The sequence below is a fragment of the Carassius auratus genome, chromosome 48 (assembly GCF_003368295.1).
Source record: "Carassius auratus strain Wakin chromosome 48, ASM336829v1, whole genome shotgun sequence".
Classification (NCBI taxonomy): domain Eukaryota; kingdom Metazoa; phylum Chordata; class Actinopteri; order Cypriniformes; family Cyprinidae; genus Carassius; species Carassius auratus.
In genome coordinates, this window is record NC_039290.1 from 10,080,928 (window position 1) to 10,102,804 (window position 21,877).

At 37.5% G+C, this 21,877-nt stretch overlaps 2 protein-coding genes across 3 annotated transcripts; one reads left to right on the forward strand and one right to left on the reverse strand.

Moving 5' to 3' along the window:
• Nucleotides 1-2,233: 2,233 nt before the first annotated feature.
• On the forward strand, nt 2,234-12,844 carry LOC113065822 (OTU domain-containing protein 4-like). The gene is made up of 19 exons (XM_026237351.1): nt 2,234-2,731; nt 3,569-3,652; nt 3,750-3,800; nt 3,970-4,016; nt 4,784-4,856; nt 4,946-5,027; nt 5,108-5,255; nt 6,120-6,177; nt 6,275-6,398; nt 6,479-6,543; nt 6,835-6,929; nt 7,089-7,204; nt 7,287-7,531; nt 7,627-7,711; nt 8,428-8,483; nt 8,819-9,635; nt 9,730-9,906; nt 10,370-10,410; nt 10,497-12,844. The coding sequence occupies exons 1-19, from the start codon at nt 2,576-2,578 to the stop codon at nt 11,601-11,603; spliced, it is 3,627 nt and encodes a 1,208-aa protein (XP_026093136.1). The 5' UTR covers nt 2,234-2,575; the 3' UTR covers nt 11,604-12,844.
• LOC113065823 (ATP-binding cassette sub-family E member 1-like) lies at nt 12,779-21,859 on the reverse strand. 2 transcript variants are annotated; one of them, XM_026237352.1, is made up of 18 exons: nt 21,726-21,859; nt 19,663-19,826; nt 19,503-19,588; nt 18,938-19,035; nt 18,743-18,860; nt 18,535-18,672; nt 18,381-18,450; nt 18,196-18,292; nt 17,170-17,259; nt 16,977-17,098; nt 16,676-16,897; nt 16,546-16,605; nt 15,798-15,856; nt 15,608-15,718; nt 14,150-14,292; nt 13,945-14,067; nt 13,686-13,797; nt 12,779-13,058 (listed from the first exon to the last, which is right to left on the reverse strand). In XM_026237352.1, the coding sequence occupies exons 2-18, from the start codon at nt 19,763-19,765 to the stop codon at nt 13,011-13,013; spliced, it is 1,800 nt and encodes a 599-aa protein (XP_026093137.1). In that variant the 5' UTR covers nt 19,766-19,826; nt 21,726-21,859; the 3' UTR covers nt 12,779-13,010. The 2 variants fall into 2 exon arrangements, with proteins under 2 accessions (XP_026093137.1, XP_026093138.1); XM_026237353.1 differs by having other exon boundaries at nt 19,663-19,820; nt 21,726-21,856.
• Nucleotides 21,860-21,877: the final 18 nt, after the last annotated feature.

A 21,877-nucleotide genomic window follows, 5' to 3' on the forward strand; every position in this document is an offset into this window, starting at 1 on the left:
GAGATGTTAAAGAATCAGGGATTAATATCAACATTAATAATATAATATGAAAATACATGATATATCAAATTAAAAATGTTATTTCAACATATATATTTAATTGATTAATTATTTAATAAACTAATATTTTATAAGCATGACTTCAGAATTTTAAAATAAATATTTTATTAAAAAAATAATACTTACAACACATTTTGATTGTTTGTCTACTTGAAAGAGAATATAGCAAAATATAACAATTTGTGTTTCATGCTAATTAAATTTCACATGCAGAAACACAAATACTATACTTTTAATACATAAAAACATAGTTAATTTTCTTAAGGCATCTATAATTTATTTTTCTTTTCATTTGTTTGTTTATTTAACTGTACTGCCTTAATGGTTTGATGTTTTCTAGTGTTTATAAAAAAAAAAATCAGAAAAGAAATTTGCAAATCTGCTCCAAAGCTCCTGTTAAAGTCAAATGATTCGCGTATCAGCTCCGAAGTCCCGATCCGAATCAAATGATTCGCGAATCTACTCCGAAGTCCCGATCCGAATGAGTCGCGAATCCGCTCCGAAGTCCAGATCCAAATGAGTCGCGAATCCGCTCCAAAGTCCCGATCCGAATGAGTCGCGAATCCGCTCCGAAGTCCCGATCCAAATGAGTCGCGAATCCGCTCCGAAGTCCCGATCCGAATGAGTCGCGAATCCGCTCCGAAGTCCCGATCCGAATGAGTCGCGAATCCGCTCCGAAGTCCCGATCCAAATGAGTCGCGAATCCGCTCCGAAGTCCCGATCCAAATGAGTCGCGAATCCGCTCCAAAGTCCCGATCCGAATGATTCGCGAATCCGCTCCGAAGTCCCGAAACGAATCAAATGAGTCGCGGATCCGATCGGAGCGCTTCAAACTAGTGAATCATTTTGCGATGCAATAGTTTAAATGAATCTGAGTTTTGTGGGGGTTTTTTTCATTCATTACAAATGAAATTTGAAAACGAATGGCTCTTTTGATCTGGTTTTCGAGTTTGAGTTTGAATCAATCGGTTCCAGGGTAAATGACTCACTGTTCGTTCTTGTCTTCAGTCATGTTTACACGACACTCTCGGCACAACCACTGGCTCACCTTATTACATAATAAGATTATGTAATCTTTTCATTTCTCTATTTAGTTTAGTTTAATTTGAAGTACTAAAATAACTAAATATAAAATATAATATAGACATTAAAAAACTAAAATGAATAAAAACAACTAAATGAATTGAAATTAATATATTAAAGTGAAAACATAAAATATACAAATAAAACTAATTTAAAATATTACTAAACACATACACACTATACATATATTTTTTCATATGACCCTTAAAATTATTATTATGGCTTATAGATGATCATAAATACACTAACCAAGGTGCATGTTTGTGCTACAAAACACTTATTAAGGTATATGGTGTTGGCAAAGTAAATATTTGATATATATTATATATAAATAATTTCTGCATTTTTTTAAAATTGCCGTTTAATTCAGGTTTTCCATGAGCTTTCAAAGCCGCTATGGATCAAATCTTATTCAGTCTCACCACCTAGTGACAGTATAACATCAATACAAGCACACACACACACACACACACAGACACAGACACACACTCACACACACACACAAAGCCAATAATAATAATAATAATAATAATAATCAATAATTAATTAAATTTAATTTAGTAGTTAATACAAAAAATATAAAGTTATATAAAAAAAATACAATAATTATTAAAATTGTAAATTAAAAAGTATTTTATGGAATATATATAATCATATTTTATATCTATCTATCTATCTATCTATCTCTATAAAATACATTTTATGATATATATACAATGAAATATATGATGTAGGTTAAGATTATCTATTTTTGTCAGTGTGATAATGAAGATAATAAACTATAAAATGGAAGGCAAGATATATTCTCAAAAGGACCTTCTTTATTGTTCCTCATCTTTTATGTTATTGTGTGTTAATCAAGTCAAGTCACCTTGATACAGTCAAAGCAGCATTACAGTGTCAAGATAAATAAATGCAAGTATTTATTGACTTGTTTCCTTGCTTGTATATCACTTTCTCTTTAAGTTCTACTCCTGTACGTATACACAAAAACATACATAAATAATTAAATAAATGCAAGTATTTATTGATTTGTTTCCTTGCATACATACCACTTTCTCTTTCGGTTCTGCTCCAGTACTTATAGATGCAGCATGGGGTGTGTAGTTTCACTTTCCTTCTCGCCTACATCTCCCAGCGACTTCCAGCTTTCACCCAGCTCCTTTATTTTATAAATTGCATCCTAATGCCTTCCTAAATCTACACATTTACCTGCTTCGCTCTCCGGTGATCTCTTGGAAGAAAGTATTGCAGCATTGGATGCGCATGTGAAGCGCCTGACTGTGCAACTTTCCTTTGTACTAAATAAAAAGCGAGTAAATCCAGTCCCCCAGGATCCTTTATGAGAGACCGGATTGCAGGGATGGTAAGCAAACCCTGTCTTCAGATATAGTGTGGATTTGTGTGGGGCTTGTGTCGTTGGGAGCGGATCATGGAGCTCCGGGAGTCACCGGCGGACGCGCAGCAGCAGCTGACCGCTGACGGGACGCATGAGAGCCGCATGGACGAGTACCTGCGCTCGCAGGGCTTCTACCGCAAAAAGATCGCCAAGGATGGGTCATGTCTGTTCAGGGCCGTGGCAGAACAGGTCAGACTGATCCTACATAATCACAAACAAATGTCGTGATTGTAATGTTTTTAAAAACACAAACACCGGCGACAAACCATGAATATTTTAATTAATCTAAAACTTCCTTAACCGCTTTCCGCTTCACATCGTGAGATTAACTCAATTATCTAAAATTTCACACAACACTAAAATTACCCCTTTTTTTTACCCCTTGTGATCTAAATGTTAACGTTTGTAACATTATACGTTGATTAAAATCACTTTTTAGTTTCTCTGAGGCTGATTACGTTAGCTTTAGCAAATTAGCAGCTAATGCTAACATGCACTAATCAACAGTTCTCGCTTTATTTCTCTAGATAGAAAACACTAATCTGTATTTATCTCTATTAATTAATTAATCTAACCATTATAATTAAGTTTCCTGATCTATTGTCCTCTTGGATTTTACTTATTTCATATAACGCCTTATAATTAAAGTTTTAATTTTTATGAAGTTATTATGCAGGTTCGTAAATTATTTAATGATCGTTAATATGATGCCTCCCAATAATTATTATTATTATTATTATTTTCAACAATAATTATTATTTATTTATTTTTAATCTTTTTTTGTCGTTCATATAATATGTGAGATGAATGTAATAAACATTCATCATATATTCATTAATATATTGAGTTACGTCTGCATTTAAAACGTCTGCAAAAGTCTGCATTTAAACCGTAAATGACTTGAGTTGTTTATGTTTTGATAAACCTGTTTTCCCAGACTCAGGCCGACGTCTCATGTTTTATGTTTATAAATCGTTTCATAACATATCAAGTGCACAGATTGACAGGTGTGTGATTGATTGACAGGTGTTGCACTGTCAGGGTTCACACACACAAGTGCGAGCGGCCTGTGTGAATTATCTCAGACAGAACCGATCGACCTACGAGCTGGTGAGACATCATAGAAATGCATTTTGCATTCATGTTTTCATATTTATACAGTTATGTTGTTTGCATATGTTAAAGAATGTTTCTCTGTTTCTGGTAGTTCATTGAAGGCAATTTTGAGAAATACCTGGAGAACTTACAGGACCCTCAGGTAACAAATGAAATAAACAAAACATTGTACATTCATACAGACGCGGTCATCCACGGATGAACTTCAGTTTTTCATAAAAACGGCATTTTCAGTTTTGACTTTGCTGATTGCACGGACTATTAGTATTAAGATGTGAACATTTTCTTAACACTTTCCTCTGTCCGTTTAGAGCTGGGTTGGACAGGTGGAGATCACAGCTTTGGCTGAGCTCTACAAGTAAGAATATTACCTTTATTTACATATTTTAATTGCGTATTTTGAGGCAGGAACTGTGATGACGTTTGCTGTCTTGTCTACCATTATATTTCAATCTCCCGGACAGTGATTTTTATGGCTGGCATTCATGAAGTAGCTTTATTGTCGGACCTCTGCTAAATGTTATTTATATTTGAAAAGCTGTGACCAGTTGTGCATTATTCTCACTTGAGTTAATTAGATCACAAATGGGATGTTAGTTAGTTTTTTCTTGCTCCTATAAATGAGGATCTTGAGGGGAAAGAGATTACAGTGCAAATTGCAAAATACATCATATCATCAACAAGATTATCAAATCATGAGTTATTTAGAATGCAAGTGTTTTCTGCAAAGTGTCATGATAATAGCATGACATGCATTAGTTTTAATAATAATAAAAAAAACAATAATCCTATAAAGCCATCAAAACTTTGGTGAAAAACACATTGGACACAGTCTACTACATGCGTTCTGTCTTCTGATTCTGGATTGCATTGCATTATATGTTTGGATCATTTTAATCTCATTTTATTAAAGTTTTTCCTCCATATTCTCATTATATCAGAATATATGAGCCATAAACGCCTGATGGATCAAATATGACACTCAACAAAAAAATGTTTTGTCTACAAGTTTCATTAAAATTCCTTTTGGCTTCACATTGTAAGAGTGTATTGTTTTTATTATTGACAGATCTGATGTTTGTTATGTCTGATGGTATAATAATAATGTTTTATTATTTTCCCCAGGCATGATTTTGTTATTTTCCAGGAGCCTGGTCAACCCCCAGTTAACATCACCGAGAATGGCTTCACTAAAAAGGTGCAGACATGCTTTCATGCAAGATTATTAGTCTTTATGTTTAAGAAAATGCAAATCGGTTAATTTCCGTAACACTGTTTCTCTGTCAGGTGCGATTGTGCTTCCTCAACGGAAACCATTATGACAGCGTTTACCCACAAACTTTTGAGAAAAGTGCTGCTGTGTGTCAATGTGAGTGCTGAATCATTATTTAACCATATAAAGCTGCTTTATGATTTCAGCATTACATTAAACTGTGTCTCCATCTCTAGCGATCCTGTATGAGCTGCTGTATGATCGAGTGTGTGGCGTCGAACGCAGTGCTTTAGGTCCGTGTATGAGAGGAGGGAAAGGACGAGAGAAGGATTCAGAGGAATGCAAGAGCAGTGAGGAGTCTGACCTGGAGGAAGATGAATTCTGGTACGGGTTCGCATGCTTGCTTATTAATTATTGCAATGTTATATAATGTTTTATGATCCAGTCAAACCAATGGATAAAAATAGGGAAAAAAAGGAATAGTTTACCCAAGTATAAAGAATTTGGTGAAAATGTCCTCACCCTCAGGTCACCCCAGATGTAGAGGAGTTTGTTTCTTCGTCAGATTTGGAGAAATGTAGCATTGCATCACTTGCTCAGCAATGGATGTGAATGGGTGCCGTCAGAATGAGAGCTGATTAAAAAGCATCAGAATAATCCACACCTCTCCAGTCCACCAGTTAACATCTTGTGAAGCGAAAGCTGCATTTTTGTAAGAAAAAAGTCCATAATTAAGACTTTTTAAACATAAAACTGTTACTTTTTGGCCAAAATACGAGGCCTCTATCCATAATAATGTTTCCTCCAGCGAAAAAGTCCATCTACTTTTGTCCTCTCACATCAAAATCCACCCACATATTTGTCTTGTGCTGTTATGGACTGTTTTGAATTCTCTCCTGATTCGGACGATTTCACTGGAAATTGTAATATAATGGATATTTTTGCAAAAAGCAACATTTAAAAATCATCTTGATGGATTTGTTTCTAACAAACATGCAGCTTTTGGCTTCACAAGATACAAAGATGTTAACTGATGGACTGGAGTGCTGTGGATTATTCTGACGGCACCCATTCACTGCAGAGCATCCATTGATGAGACACTGATGCAATGCTACATTTCTCCAAATCTGTTGAACAAACAAACTCATCTACACCTCGGGGCAGTACATTTTCAGCAAATGTTAAATTTTTCGTTCAATCAGAAATGTGCACCACAATGTAATATGTTGGTGTATTTGGTCTTACTAGGTCCAGTGAACCCAGAGAAAAGCCAGCCAATGGGATGAACCCCAGACCGCCGCAGAGGGTGGTTTTCCATCTCTTTTTCCATCTTTACATTTCTCCTAAAGACTGAAATCCCTATATTTCAATATTTTTGATGGTCCTCTATATCTGCGCTTTAGGGTCGTGGGAGGGGCCACACTCGAGGAAGGGGGCGTGACCTTCTCTCCACAAAGGCTCAAAAGTCCCTAAACCCCGCCCTCTACAGGAACGTGGAGTATGACGTGTGGCTCCGTTCTAAACGAAGTACTTCATCTACTTTGTTGCAACTGTTTTGAAATCTAGTTCGTATTTTCTTTGAAATAAATATAACTGTGTGTGTTTAGTTCAGCAGCAGCGGGATTTCTGCATGGCCGCAGGGATGCAGTACTCTGTCGGAGATAAGTGCAAGGTTAGATATTTTTAATAAGCATTCAAATAATTTTTTTTTTTTTTTTTAGTTGCATTTGTTTAATACAGGTACACTACATTCAAAAACTTTATCTTTTTCAACCACAAACTTTTAAATTGTAGTGTATGTTGTATATTATTCATTATATACTGCCACTTTCCATTTAATCTTGTCATTAATTTTCCACTTTTTTTGTTCACTTTGAGCTACTGAAAAGTGCTATCCAAATTAAATGTATTATTATCTAAAAAGGAAGTGTCTTGATTTTGTTCTCTTTTCTTTCTTTCTCAGGTGCAGCTGAATAATCGCTTCTATAATGCTTACGTACAGGAAGTCAGTCCTGACAATGGCCCAGTCACTGTGTTTATTGGGGAACTCAACAAACAGTATGTGTTTTTATGTTTGTACATACATGTATGTGTTTTCATAGACTCCAACTATTTTTTCTGAAAAAATAGTATATATACTAAGCATAGTATGTGTATTTTCTGTATGCAAAGAATGATAGTATGACTTAATTCATTCTCTCTTGCTTGTGTGTTTAGAGAAACTGTGCCATTGTTGAGTTTGCGTCTTCCCTCTGAAGAGACTCAGTTATGGGAGACGGCAGAAAAGGGCAAAAGACATGGTGCACCAAACAACAGCACACAGGCATCGTCCGGTACGTTCTTGCCAAATTAAATACGCACTTGAATAACATCAAATCGCATGCCATCAGTGTTCGCATCGGGCTCTTTATGCAGATTGGGAGAGCAGAGGAAGTCGGAGATCAAACAAAATGCAATCTCAGTCGGCTCCCAGCGGTCGTGTGCATAAGCAACACTCCTGGCCTCCGCAGGCCACCTCAGATGACACAAAAACCAAATTCAGACGGTCCGATCAGCGCAGCAGTCCTGTGTGTGCGCTTCCAGAAGAGGATAGCGCCATTTTGGAGCTTCTGCATAAAGACGAGCACAACTTCCCCTCACTGGGAACAAGCCCTCAAACGGTGAAGCCAATGCAAAACGCGTTTATATTTGGAAGTGCACAAGTACTTCACTTTTGGTTACAAACATACAAATGCATTTTCACTTTTGAATTCAGGCCACTGCTAGTGAAGTCATAAAGAAAGGAGGGGACAAGAGAGGCTCCCGGAAGAAGGACCAAAAAGAGCATATCTCAGAGACGGGTGAGTTGTGAATTTCTGCCCCTTTAATTTCCAGATGCACCAACACGATAGACCAAAGCTCTGGGAGGTATTCCAAAAAGCAGGATATGTGACATATGTTTGAGGATACACGAGCGGATAACCTCAGCTTTTTGGTTACTTTCAGGGTGTGTAAGCAATTATAGTGACTGGTTATGTTCCAGGGTTAGTTAGCTAGTTAACCCCAATTCTAAATCAAAATACGCGTCTGATATGACTTAATATATAACTGGCATAAAACTAACAATATTATTCAAATTCTCAAGGACCAAAGATTAAATGGAAGAAAAAAATGAAATGATTTCACAATCAATTAGGTGGCGTTATTTTATTGCATCTGTGTTCATTGAGAATGTCTCGAGTCTTAACCAGACATACACGGAGTTAAATTAACTTACTTTAGGACAGATTTTTGGAACCACATACCTCGAGAAAACATGTTTTGGGGTTAATCGCCTGAAATTCAGGGTATAGCTTAACCGTGCTTTCGGCTTTCAAGTAAAACTGACTGACGTCAAATACCTTGACATCTGTTTGCGTTTTTATAATATGTACTTAAATCTACAGTAGCATTGACATTTTCAACCAAGATTAAAAGGAAAAAATCTCTGTAAAATGTAATCCACTGCCTTTACATTGATAATTTAGCTAATGATATTTAAACATTATCCTGAGGTTTTGGTTTTTTTGGCTTTCAGAAGCACCCCAGAGGCTTGTACAGAGACAGAAGAGCGCCACTGAAGAAAAACAAGGGGTGAGTTACATGGAGTCATTTACACGGAGAACAGCTGACTAAACCGATTCAGACTTGACTTTAATTTAAACCAGGAATCATCAAATCTGGCCAACGAAAACCACTTCCCTGCAGAGTTTAGCTCTAACCCTAATCAAACACACCTGAACCAACTTAATCAAGTTCTTCAGGATTACAAGAAAAAAAATACCGGAAGATGAGTTTGATTAAGGTTGGAACTAAACTCTGCAGGAAAGTTTGTGGGAGTTGAGAACCACTGCAATGTGTCTTGCACCCTTCCATGTTAATCGAAGTTGTTTTGTACTAACCAGCCACTGGTTTATACTCTATTCTAGATAAAGGTTTCTGAGGAACCAGAGCAGAAAGCTTCATCAACAATTAAAGAGAAAGTACAAGAGAAACCCATCCCTGCTTTTCCTTCTCCACCTCCTGTTGTTATTGTCTCGTCTGACCCCAAAAAAGCTCCATCTTCATCTCCGTCTGAATCTGCTAAAGTTTGTTCTAATCAGTCTGCTCCTGAGGCAATTAAAAAGACCCCTATCCCACCGAAGGCTGGCTCTGCTCGAAGCCCAGACAGCAGTCGGTTTGCTCCGGTGTCCACCTCGGACCCATCACAGTCCATCTCTGTGGCCACTCCTGCAACTATTCAATCTGTGCCTGCACTGAAACCCTCATCACAAAATGTCCCAGTGCATACCGTAGTGCTGCCCATTCCTGATCTTAATTCCCAGACCACTCAAACACCATCTCAAATCACTCCTGTCCAAGTACCTGCTGCAATCCCAACTCAAACTACTCTGGCGCCTTCTGGCTTAATCCCACGTGCCTCTGTTGAACCAACCTCGTCCATTCCACCATGTGTCCCAGCCTCTGCAATACCCGTTTCTGCCCCAGCTCGGGTTCCTGCCCCTATGTTGGACGCCTTGGATCCATCTTCTACCACCCTTCCCATTAATGGAAGCAGTGGTCCACCAATTGATGAAAAAACTGTAGACCCTCATACTACTGTGCCACAAATCCCTCTTTCCCATGACCCTCCCACCTCCATCTCTACCTCTTCTGGTCCTGCCCTTGCTCCACCTCCAGACTTGCCTCAGTCCTCATTCAACTCCTCACATCCACCACCCTGTGATACAGCCATGCCAGCTTCTGGTAAGTTTTGTTACATATTGGACGTGGCCTTGTCAAATCATTGTAAATGTTGACTTTCTAGTAGAGTTCTCACAGAACATTTCTTTTCCTTCAGGTGTAGCACCTGCTCCTGAGCTCCCATCTCAACCCCAACAACTCCCCAATCCTCATGTCCAATGGTCTCAGCTCCTTCAGGACCCAGTTTATCCAGGATTCCCCAAAAACGAGAAGGGAGAGGTGGAACCGCTGCCCCCCTATTCCTTCTCCCAAAAAGGAGAAGACTTGCCTAAAGGTAATAAAGACCCTAGTGATAAATTGTGTACAACCAATTGATTCTTGAAGCCAAATGTAAGATAATCAGGCAAATGGGGGAAATCATGTCCTAATGGTTTTAAGAGTTGGATTTGTAACCCCAAGGGTTGTAATTTTGGGAAAATCGTGATTAACCCTAAATCTTGTGTAAATTATCCTGTCTAGTGGTATTCCTCTGCTGGGAATATTTGGAGTTTCTGCACTTCAGCATTCAACCATACTTCACTGAAAAGTGGTGCATAACAAATCATAGCCAACCACTAAATTGTGTGTTTTATTTTCTATTTATCGTGCAGCCCTAATGCCACCCTTTCTAGTCTGTCAGTTTCAGCACGAGTTGACATTTTAGATATCCTCTCAAACATAAGCCATTATTCAAGTCTATTCAGTCTGTCTTCCACATAATGATTTTAATCTTTGAAATGGTTTCTGTATTATTTCAGATATAAATATCCTCCGGTTCTTCTTCAACCTCGGTGTCAAGGTATATTATTTTGCATTTGTTGCTTTATTAAAGACTATTACAGTTTATGGAATTACGTAGGTGTAATGTACTCCCAATTTCCTCAGGCATACTCTCAGCCGATGTTTCCTCCCATCGTTTATCTTGGTGCACTAAACCAAGCCTATAAGATGCAACTTAGAGGGCCTCCTCCTTCCTCGGACTCTCCTGCTAACACCACCATGAATTCATGGCAACACGAAAACCCTTCTTCTCCTCAGAATTTAAGCTCCATCCCTGACACCTCATTGGACAGCCATGCTCCCGTTGCACCTGTAGCATCTGGTAGCGGCGGCCATGTTGGACCCATAGATTTGGGAGCGTACAGTGATCATCCTGTATCCATTCCAATGCCGCTGCCACCAAGGCCAACAATGTCCTGGCCAGCTTCCTCTGGTCCAAGTTCCTATGTGGGGTCGTACCCTCCAGTGCAGTTTTCAGCATCATCCTATCCACCCCCTGGGAATCCGATGTATCCGCCATCATCTGTTGGGTACCACCATATGCCATTTCCAATGCATCTTGAAGCATTAAACCATGGCCCTCATGGTCGGATGGATTTCTTGCCATTCGTTCCTCCATCAGTGGACAGAGGTCAAGGGAATGGCCAGAGGTCTGTGAACCCCCAGTTTGGGACCTTGCAGAAGACCGCTGGCTTTCCAGGAGCCCAACCTCATTTGAGTGGTGGTGATTACAAGCCTTTAGACATCCCCGTTTCAGTAGCCACGAGGGAACCTCCACCCTTCAGTGGACATTATCCTGTCATGCAACCTTTTCAGATTGGCCCACTGCAAGGAGACATGGCAGGATTTAACCCTTTAACCAATGGGAGCTTAGGAAAACAAGGAGGAGTCTTCCCAAAGAGCCTTCATGCTGGTCAAATCCCTGAAGACCCTTCTCGCTCCATTAACCCTTATTCTTCTGAAGATAAGTGGTTGGTGGAAGAGATGGAGTTTCACAATGTGGATCTCCACAACACTCCTTCCTTTTATAGCCAGTCCTACAGAGGTGGAGGAAGACGTGGCCAAGATGATAGAGGAGGATATCGAGGCAGGAGCCATCGTGGCTGGAAAGATTATTCTGGCCGAGGCAGACCAGATGAACAGTCTTTCTACAGAAATTATGTGAGACGAGGTGCAGGACCAAGAGTAGATGCGCAGTTGCCATATATATGATGCTGAAATGCTGGATATACACCTTTTTTTTTTTTTGGTTTACGATATCAGATACACACTTTTTTTTTGAGTTTCTGGTAAATTATGTCGATTGGTAATCGATACAATGCTTTTAACAGTTTTCTGCCATTTTTGCTCCCCACATTCTTGATTAAAATTAAAGTAACCGTTTCACCTGTTCATGTTTCACTAAACCCCAAATGTAACTGTGTTTGTACAGGAAATAAAACATAATAATTGGTTTTTGTTGTACTCCCCTTACATGCACAGCAAAAGTTAAAAAAAAATATATTGGTTTTATATTGATTTTAATGTGTGCATCCTTTCAAATCTTTAATTGGCTATTTTTTTAGACTGGTTCTCAGAGGACTGTTTTCCTGAAAAACTTGTAAACAATTCAGATGAATTAATGTTTTAATCTCAGCGGACACCGGAAAGTGCCTTTGTGTCAAATTTAGCTTTTACTATTTTTTGAAAATTTGGTTTTGATCAAGTTTCTCACTGCACCTTTATTGCGCTCATCAACCACTTAATGAAAGTTGGTGCCAAATCCCTGTAATAAATGAAATTTCTGGTCCGAAGATATGGTTTTAACACCAAACAAATTAAAGATTAAGAATATATTTTCTCAGTTATTGTTATTCTATTTCGACAAAAAGCTTAAGAATCTATTGTCTTTCCATTTTACAGTTGAAGTTCCCTTTAATTAATACACAGACATGCTGCATTACTGGACTATATATATTCCTCAGAGCCTTGTTTTCATCTCAAATACACGCTCTTATCAGAGGAAATAAAATGCATACAGAAAGATGTAGTTTTGACAGCAAATACAAGCCAATTAATATCTTCCTCAGTTGCAGTCTTTCCATTTAGAGTCAGTTTATTCCAAAACGATCTCACTACACCGACGCGTCACCCGATATAATTGATGCAACAGGGTTTGAGTAGCTAGTAGTGCGTTTAAAATCAGTTTCAGTTGCATTCTTACAAGACTGCCAAAGGCAAATGCCTACTCTTGAGAAATCCGGTTATTTAATATGTAACATCATGCAACATGATTAAAATATTTCATTCAAAATATACAGTTGCATGTTTGGCGTGTGTAAATCGTTTCGCACCACTCTGACCAGAAAGAACTTAAATTGTTAATTACGATAATTCACCCAAAAACATACATCTTTCAAGGTTTTATTTTTAAATAACGTCCTCTCCTCATCTCAGAGGATCCATGTTGTTGTTTTTTTGTTAAACCACACCAATGGCCAAGAGGAGAGGAGCAGCTGTATGTTTGAAGTGGTGATGGTGGCGATAATTCAGTAAACATATAAGTCCACAGTGCCAGCGTTCGCTGGTCTGATGTCATATGGAGCGGATACATTCCTGGAATTCTGTGAAATGGGATCTTCAGTCATCCAGGAAGAAGTAGTTTCCACTCTTCTTTTGTTCCACATCCTTAAAGACGGAAGCAGAAAACGGTGTTTAATTAACAGAAACAAAGCTAATGGCCACTTACTGACACTATATCAAGACCATCAAAGCTCAAGTGGTAGAGCATTGCATTAACAAGCGCAATGTTGTGGGTTCGATTCCCAGGGTACACAAGCAAGGATTTTTTTTTTTTGCCTGAATGCACTTTAAATCGCTTTGGATAAAACCATCTGCTAAATGCATTAATTTTAATTTATTTAGACAATTTATGGAGGATCAGAAGTATGAAACCCCTATTAGGAGGCACAAAAATCCATGCGTGTACACACACACACAACTTGACTTTAACTTCATTATCAAGATTTGATGTCAACTCAGTCTTAAGCCTAAATAATTTTGGGTTAAATGCAGGATTATTATAGCATAAAAAATATTTACTATTTAAAAATACTATTTCAGATAGTTTTTTTTAAGTTGAATACTTATTTTTGACACTAAAATAAGTAAAACCTTATATATAAACTACTCTGACATATCTAAAAATGCATACAAATGTCAAAACAAAACCACTCGACTAAAATAAAAAAAATATTAAAATAAATCCCAATTCGAATTTAATGTGTACGGAGTTGTTTCCATGTGCATGTTTACCTTAATGGAATGGAGTTTGTTAATTCTTGGTCTGAAGTTGTTTGGGTCTCTTCTGAACGTGATCTCCAGCTGCGATAAAAACTTGTTCATGCCAGCCAGCAGAGTCTGTGGACTGATGACAAACACATTTCAGCATTAACATGAGTTTCATAAATCACCAGCATGTTCTTGGACTTATAATACAGTAAATATGTCTTTTCTGAACATGTAAGAGAACTACTGATTACACAAACGCTATGCGAGCACATAAAGGACGTACGTATTGGCCGTGGTGCTTCTGGATGGGATTCCGTCGAAGACGATGACTCGGTCTGCCAGGTAAGTGGCCATGATGAAGTCGTGCTCCACCACAAACGCGGTCTTCTTCGCGTGAAGGATGAATCTTCACAGCAATTCAAGAAAAGAATCGGTGAAATAGTGACTCAAACACACAGGAACTGCTATGAAAGTGGTGCAGAGGTTACCGTTTGATGACTCTGGCAGCCATCAGACGCTGCTCAGAGTCCAGATACGCAGACGGCTCGTCGATCAGATACACATCCGCAGGTTTCCCTAAACACAGAGCCAAAGCCACACGCTGCAGCTCACCACCAGACAGATTCTGGACCTAGAGACACGAAGAGCAGGCACTGGCCTATTAAACTGTGGGGTGTACTTAAGTGTTGTTGTTGTTAACAAAAACGGTTTAAAAAAAAAAATCAGGTTAAACATTAAATAGAAAAATGACAATAAGTCAGAATGAAAATATAAAAAGAAAAGCTAGTTCAAAATATTGATGAACAGTATAATAACATTAAGGGTTTTAAAACTAAGTTCAATATTTATTGTAATTCTTCTATTTAATAAATAAATATATAAATCAGAATGAAAATATAAACAGAAACACTAGTTCAAAATATTGATGAACACTTTAATAACATTAAGGGTTTTAAAACTTTAAATATCAAAAAAAGTTAAATATCAAATAAAAATACAAAAATAAATAAAAATGAGAAAATATAAAAAGCTTATTCAAAATATTGATGAATATAATAATAACTGAGTGTTTCTTAAGTTTTAAAATTACTAAAAAAAAATATATCTAAATGCTAAAAATATTTTTTTTTAATGACAAAATATATATATATTTTTAAAATTAAAATAAAAACTGAAAATATAAAAATAATGAAAATAATAAGAAAAGCCAATTCAAAAATATTGATGTACACTATAATAACATAAGGGTTTTGAAGGTTTAAAATTACAAAAAAAAATAGATCTAACATTTTAAAAAAAGAAAAACACCAAAATTAGAATTTTAATTCAAATAAAAAATGAAAATATAAGAATAGCTCATTTAAAATATTGATAAACTAGAATAGTATGAAGGTTGTTGAGCTTCTTAACTTAGAAAAACTAAAAAAAAATTATAAAACTAAACAGAAATATTAAAAAGATTACTAAAACTTCACATTAAATCAAAAATTACAATTGTTTAAAAGGTGAAACTGTATTAAATAATAAACCAATAATAGAAATACATTTCAAATAAAGCTGGAAAAAATATTTAAGACTAATTTATTTAGAAATGTTGCCTTGGCAACTGACTAACTGAAAGTTTAAGTTGAAATTCTTAAAATTATATATACATTAAACGTAAAATTGGAAAATTTTAAGTAATTGTAAGTTTAAGTTCGAATAATACAATTACAAAACCTTAAAAAAAGCTACATTTTCAGAACAATTACAATCCATGAGATTCGATTCAATTCCTTATTATAATGTAAAGACCAAGACAAACTCCTGAAGAGGTTTACCACAGCAAGGAACAAGAACATAAACTTTAACTGCATGCACACACTGCCTACATACAGCACAATGTGGAGAAAACCAGTGACTCATTCCACTCTTAAACAACACTAGAATAACTCTGCTGTACTCACGTCCTGGTCGATGATGCTTTCGATCTGCATGGGCTTCATGACGTCAGTGACGAACTGAGGGTGTGTGTACGCGTCTCTGATCTTATCGTGCAGCAGGGCTCGAACGCTGCCCTGAAAACACACCGAACGTCACGACTCCTGCACACTGATGTACATCCTTCACATCAACACAAAACAAACTCAAACTCACTTTAAACTTGGGGCTGATCTTCTGTGGTTTGTAGCTCACGTTCAGGATAGGCACCTCACCTGAGAAACACAACACACACTCAGTTAGCACAAAAAAACAAATGAAATGAATGCATGTGTTTGCTTTGCTTGAATATTCATTCACAGATGTGTGCAGATTTGATATCGTTGTGAGATGAAATAAAAAAATAAAAAGTCCCAAAAAAATATTTTTTACTTGCCAAAAGAAAATTTATTCATAAACTAAATGTTTATTTATTATTAGTAGCAATTACTCTTAGCAGTAGGAATTTAAAATATAATATGCAGTAGAATTTTATATTTTATTTTAAAACTCTTTAAAACTATTTTTGTTATTTGCTTCCATCATCTTTAATTTTCTTAACATTTTTCTTAACTTCTAAAACGTAAAAAATATTGTGTGCTTTTGTCACAGAATAATTTTTATGTAATATATACGCTATTTTGTGTAATGTAAATAAATGGGGGAAAAAAAATGGAAGCCTAAAAAAAAATAACTTTTTTTTTTTTAAATACAAATTTTTCTTAAATTCTAAAACATTCGCTGATTTTGTTTTTATTTTTCATACACATATACATAATTTTTCCAGCTATCTTTGGATTAACTTGGTCAAAAACCTTTAAGCGTACATACACAATATATTTTCTATCTTTGAACAGAATATTACAATTGTATTAGATTTAGATGATTTCCTGAATTGTAATGTTAAATGTGAGCTGATTTTCACCTCCTTCGTCTGGTTTGAGGCCTCCTGCAAGCATCCTGATGAAAGTGGTTTTCCCAGTTCCTGAAAGAGGAAACCCGGTTAATAAACAATAACTCACAGCACAATCAGGCTTCCTTCCCCCTGATCTCACCGTTCTCTCCCAGCATGACCATGATCTCCGAGTCGGTGAACTCTCCTTCTGTGATGGCGAGAGAGAACTCGCCCATGCACTTCTTCATGTTGGGGTACTGATAGCGGCACATCTTCTTCACTTCCTCCTCGGTGGCCGTCTCCGCCACTTTAAACACCAGAGACGTCTCCCTGAAGCGCAGGTTCTCTGTCGGCACGAAGCCATCCAAGAAGATATTGATTCCTGAAGACAGAAAGGCACAAGGTATAGTCAAAACGAAAGGTTTCTGAGCATCACACGCAGGTTTTGGAGAGGGTCGCACCTTCCCGGACGCTGAAGGGCATGGTCACCACACCGTATGCGCTGGGAACGCCGTACAGACAGCAGATGAAGTCCGACAGGTAATCCAACACACTCAAGTCGTGCTCCACCACAATGATGTACCTGCACAGAGGAACACGAGCTGTGAGCACCAGAGATGAGGAGTAACTACAGACACCAGGAGAGCTTCAGACCTGTCTGGAGAGATGAGGGAGCGGATGGTGATGGCAGCTCGCAGCCTCTGTTTCACATCGAGATAACTGGACGGCTCGTCGAACATGAAACTAGAGAAAGAGAAACGGCTCTGATATCAGCGCTGCGGTTCACAAACAGTCATCATTAACTGAATTAAAGATTAAATAAGCGCAGAAATATTTGATTAAAACCAACTATGAAAACTAAAAATGCAGCCTGACATAAGTTTAAAAGTAAAGCTAAATAAATGTTAAAATTTAAATATATATATATATAAATACAAACGCTAACAAAAACGATAAAAGCATATAAAATTATTTTAAAACGGAAGAAAATAGAATAAAAATCAAAGATCTACATATAATAATAGTACATAGTAGTAAAATAATGCTGAATACTACAGCAAACTGAATATATATTAAATGTATATTAAAAGCTAAATAAATATTAAAAACAAACTAACAAAAATTACAGAAGCACAAAATTAGCAAAAAAAAAAAAAAAAAAATTATATATAAAATAAATAAAAAAATGTAAGCTGACAAAGCTATACACACAAAAAATTATTAAATTACTAAAACTAAAATTAAATCAGAAAATACGAAAACAGAACCTAAAAAAATAATATTGTAAATGTAATTATTAAAATAATTAATGATACAACACCATCATTACAATGAAATAAAGTTTAAATATTAAAATGACAAACTGAATTATAAATTAGACCTTTAAAAAAAAAAAAAGAATCTAATAACAGCTCGCAACAAAATTACTAACACCAAGCTGATGACTGAAAAATAAAGATATAAGCCCAACAAATAAATAATACTAAAAAAAAAAAATCTAATGAAGTTGTTGCTGAAGTACTAACACGGAAATGACAAAGTTAAAGCTAAATAGAAACTGATAAATAAGTGACATCACAAACTATAATTACAATAAAATTAAGATATACGTTTGAGATATACAATTGAGATTAATAAATACTAATATCTAAATAAAATTGAAATGCTACAAGTACTCACATATCAGCTCTCTGAATGCAGACGACCGCGCAGGCGAATCTCTGCAGCTCTCCTCCTGACAGATCCTCAACATTACGCTCACGCAAGTGCAACAGATCTGACCAATCAGAGCAGAGAACCGTCAGAACCACACTTCTACACACATACACATGATCCTACATGGAGAGAAAAGCCCGTGTTCGTACCCAGCTGTCCACACACCAGCTCTTCTGTCTTGGTGTCGTCCTTCCTGCTGAGGATGGAGCCTACTGACCCCTGCAGGACAAAAGGAGAATTACAACACGATCAAGCACAAGCAGATTTGACTCCCGATTTCCCTTAGCTGCCGTTCATACCAACCTTAACAGTTTTAGGGATCTGATCGACATACTGCGGCTTTACGATGGCCTTCAGATCGTCTTCCAGGATCTTGGTGAAGTAGTTCTGCAGCTCGGAGCCACGGAAATATGCCAGGATCTCCTGCCAGTCCGGAGGAGCCTGGAAAACCATGCATGAGTTAAGTTAAGATCTGGATTGGGTGTTTGCGTGGCGGATAAGAGAAACTCACATCGAATCTCCCCAGGTTTGGCTTCTGTTTTCCCGCCAGGATTTTCAGAGCGGTGGATTTTCCGATACCGTTAGTTCCCACGAGCCCCAGCACCTCACCTGGACGAGGGATGGGCAACCTGACCAACACGAACACTCGGATTAAAACACGCTAAACACTGAAGCATGACTAATGTGCTGACGACTCGGTTTGCACCTGTGGAGCTTGAAGGAGTTGGCACAGTATCGGTGTGTGGTTTCCTTCTCCAGATTGCTCGGCAGGTTCACGATCGACAGAGCACCAAACGGACATTTCTACGAGATAAAAAAATAAATAAATAGGGGATTGATGGAGAATCAAGTAAAGCTGTTTCAGTCCTGTAAGTGTTCATCTGGAAATATGACTTGACCTTTACTTGATCAAAAATCAGTCAAGATCTGACACGAGAAGCTCTAGCTGAAGGAGACGTTTGTATATTTACACTAAAAGAGCTGACTTGATAACGAAAACAGATGATAAAGGATGGCGTAGATATTGTGCAAAGGTGTGGAAATGTTGATCATTTAGAGGCCTTAAAAATGAATGCTAAAACAGTAGGCTTTATAGGGTTAAAATCACTGGCTTTTCAAGTGCCACTGATCGAAGACAGAGAGAAATACAATATTTATCATTGCATTCTTTATTAAACTACTGTTGTACTTCAGTTTGTGCAAAAGCTTTCGTTTGAACGGACACATGAACGCATATAAACACGAAAGGGAGCGGAGGCTCGTTCAATTACCTTGATACAGATTCCACATCCGATGCAGAGAGACTCGGAGATCCAGACGATTTTACTCTGAGGTGTGACCTCGATACACAGCTTTCCTGAGAACACACGTGAACACACATGAGTGACGCGCCGAAGCCGAAATCTGGCGTCTTCAGCGTGCGAATCTTACCCATGCGCACTACCGGACAGCTCTTCTTGCACTCTTGACGGCATTTCTTTGGCTTACACTTGTCATGGTTCACGATAGCGATTCTGGTGTTCCTGTCCGCCATTTCTCTGGATTGATGTCGCACACCGGCGACGCTGATCTAAAGGAACAGAGGAGGTCTAGACCTCACGAGAAATAAAAGAGAGAGATAAAGATTAATGCCAACAAAACACAAACTGATAATTAAGGTTGCATGATATACTGAAATATTGCAGATGTACAAATCGCAATATGCACATCACAAATGCTTGCAATAGCTGACTAGTTTTGTAATTGTTGTAAAAGACAAAATTGATTTTAATTGTTATGAAAAGAGTTTTAGGTCATGCCATCCATGATTGGGTACCAAAAAATTTGAAATATCGATGTTGGTTATATTAGAAATAGAATTTAAACTAATTTAAAGCATCATTAACCTGCATTAACAAGTTATTGCATATTTCTTCAATATCATGCAGCCCTATTAATAATGAGAAGTAAATATTCACGACAAAATAAAACTTCCACAAGCTAATAATCAGGCTTGCATAATAAAATAAAACAATCTAAATATAACAGACATACAAATTGCTATGATTTAGTGAAAAAAGGAGAACATGCTAGTTTATCTTCAGCTTTTTAAATATAATTTTACACACAAAGCATTATGGTTTTATATTTTGCATTATTTAACAAGTCGATACATGTAGCATTTTTCTTCAGTATAATTAGCTCCTAGCAATCACTCAGAGCAACCTTGCAACCACCCAAACTGTGCATTAAATCGGTTTATCTCTAGTGAACAATCTATCTTTAAGGCAATAAATTGCTGTCCTTCAATGCACTGGTGCCAAATATCGATATTTATGTATCACGTCTGATATCACAAATACTTTCAATGACACACAAGGTTTACATATGAACACTTGGTTAAAGTAAAATTAAACAGATGCGCTGTATATCAGATGCATGCAGGTCTTAAAGTGACAGCAGCCTAATAGCACTAAACATGCTGACGCTTGACAATCAAGGTACAGTACACCCAAAAATTTAATTCTGTTATTATTATTTATAATAACAATTGAGATAACCAGCACTTAACCATTTCACAGGCATTTAGACAGTCAGATATCGTGACGTATCAATACAGGATTGTCTTGCAATATATCGATTGGTCACAGAATTGCCGTATGTTGATATTATCAGCATCATAAGCCATGTATCGTATCATTCCCAGCCCTAGTTAACAGACACGGTCTCATTCAAACGACCACATATAATGGAAACCAATCTGATCAAGCTAGAGAGCAAAAACAGCTTAAAACCAGGTCTGGATAGATGTTTCCCCAAGTCAGAGTCAGTCAGACAGCTCACCATCTGGATGAATGAGGTTGCTGAGTCGCTATATCTGACAGAGCACCACGTGACCGCTGTTTAAACACCACACCGTCATCCCACTGAACCCTTTATTAGTCATTTAATTACTAATTAGTCATTTAGCAGATGCTTACACGTAGCGTGGCTCACTGTGGATCTATTGCAGTCTTGTTGGAGTAACAAGAGGCTTACAATCTTGATCAATAAACGTTAAATAAGACTCGAACCTGCAACCTTTCAGACCAGGCCACTAACCAATAAACCAATGGAATCAGACCACTCCTTAATAGATAGCGCTTGATTTTAAATTCTCGACGAAAATGACATCCAGGGCTCTGTTAAAAAGTTATAAATCATGTTGAATTGAAAGAGTGGACCGTGTTGAACACGTGGAGCCATGTGCGCGCGACGCAGGGGTTTACCTCAGAGAGTTTCCCGCTTTATTTTACCCCCAAACCAAAACGTCATTACACTCGATATTTCTAAATCATCTTCTCGGGTATAACACACTTCGTTTGGAATAAAGTTCGTTTGATATTAGCGGGAAACGACGGTGTTTTGTGTTTGTGGGGACAGACAAGGCCTCAAACGTTGGGCGACGCACGTCTGTCAAAATACCTATCGGCGCCTGTTTAATTACTATAAGATATCAATAGAACACTGCTCACCTCCCGCTGATGCGAACAGCGCGGTATAACGTGTTAATAAGCGTAGAAAGTCTTCTTTCCGTGCGAACCGACGAACAGCGCGTGGAGCTCCGGCGCGCACCGGTAGCAAAGATGGCGTCAGAGAGCGTGACGCTAAAGGGACGCGACGCTTG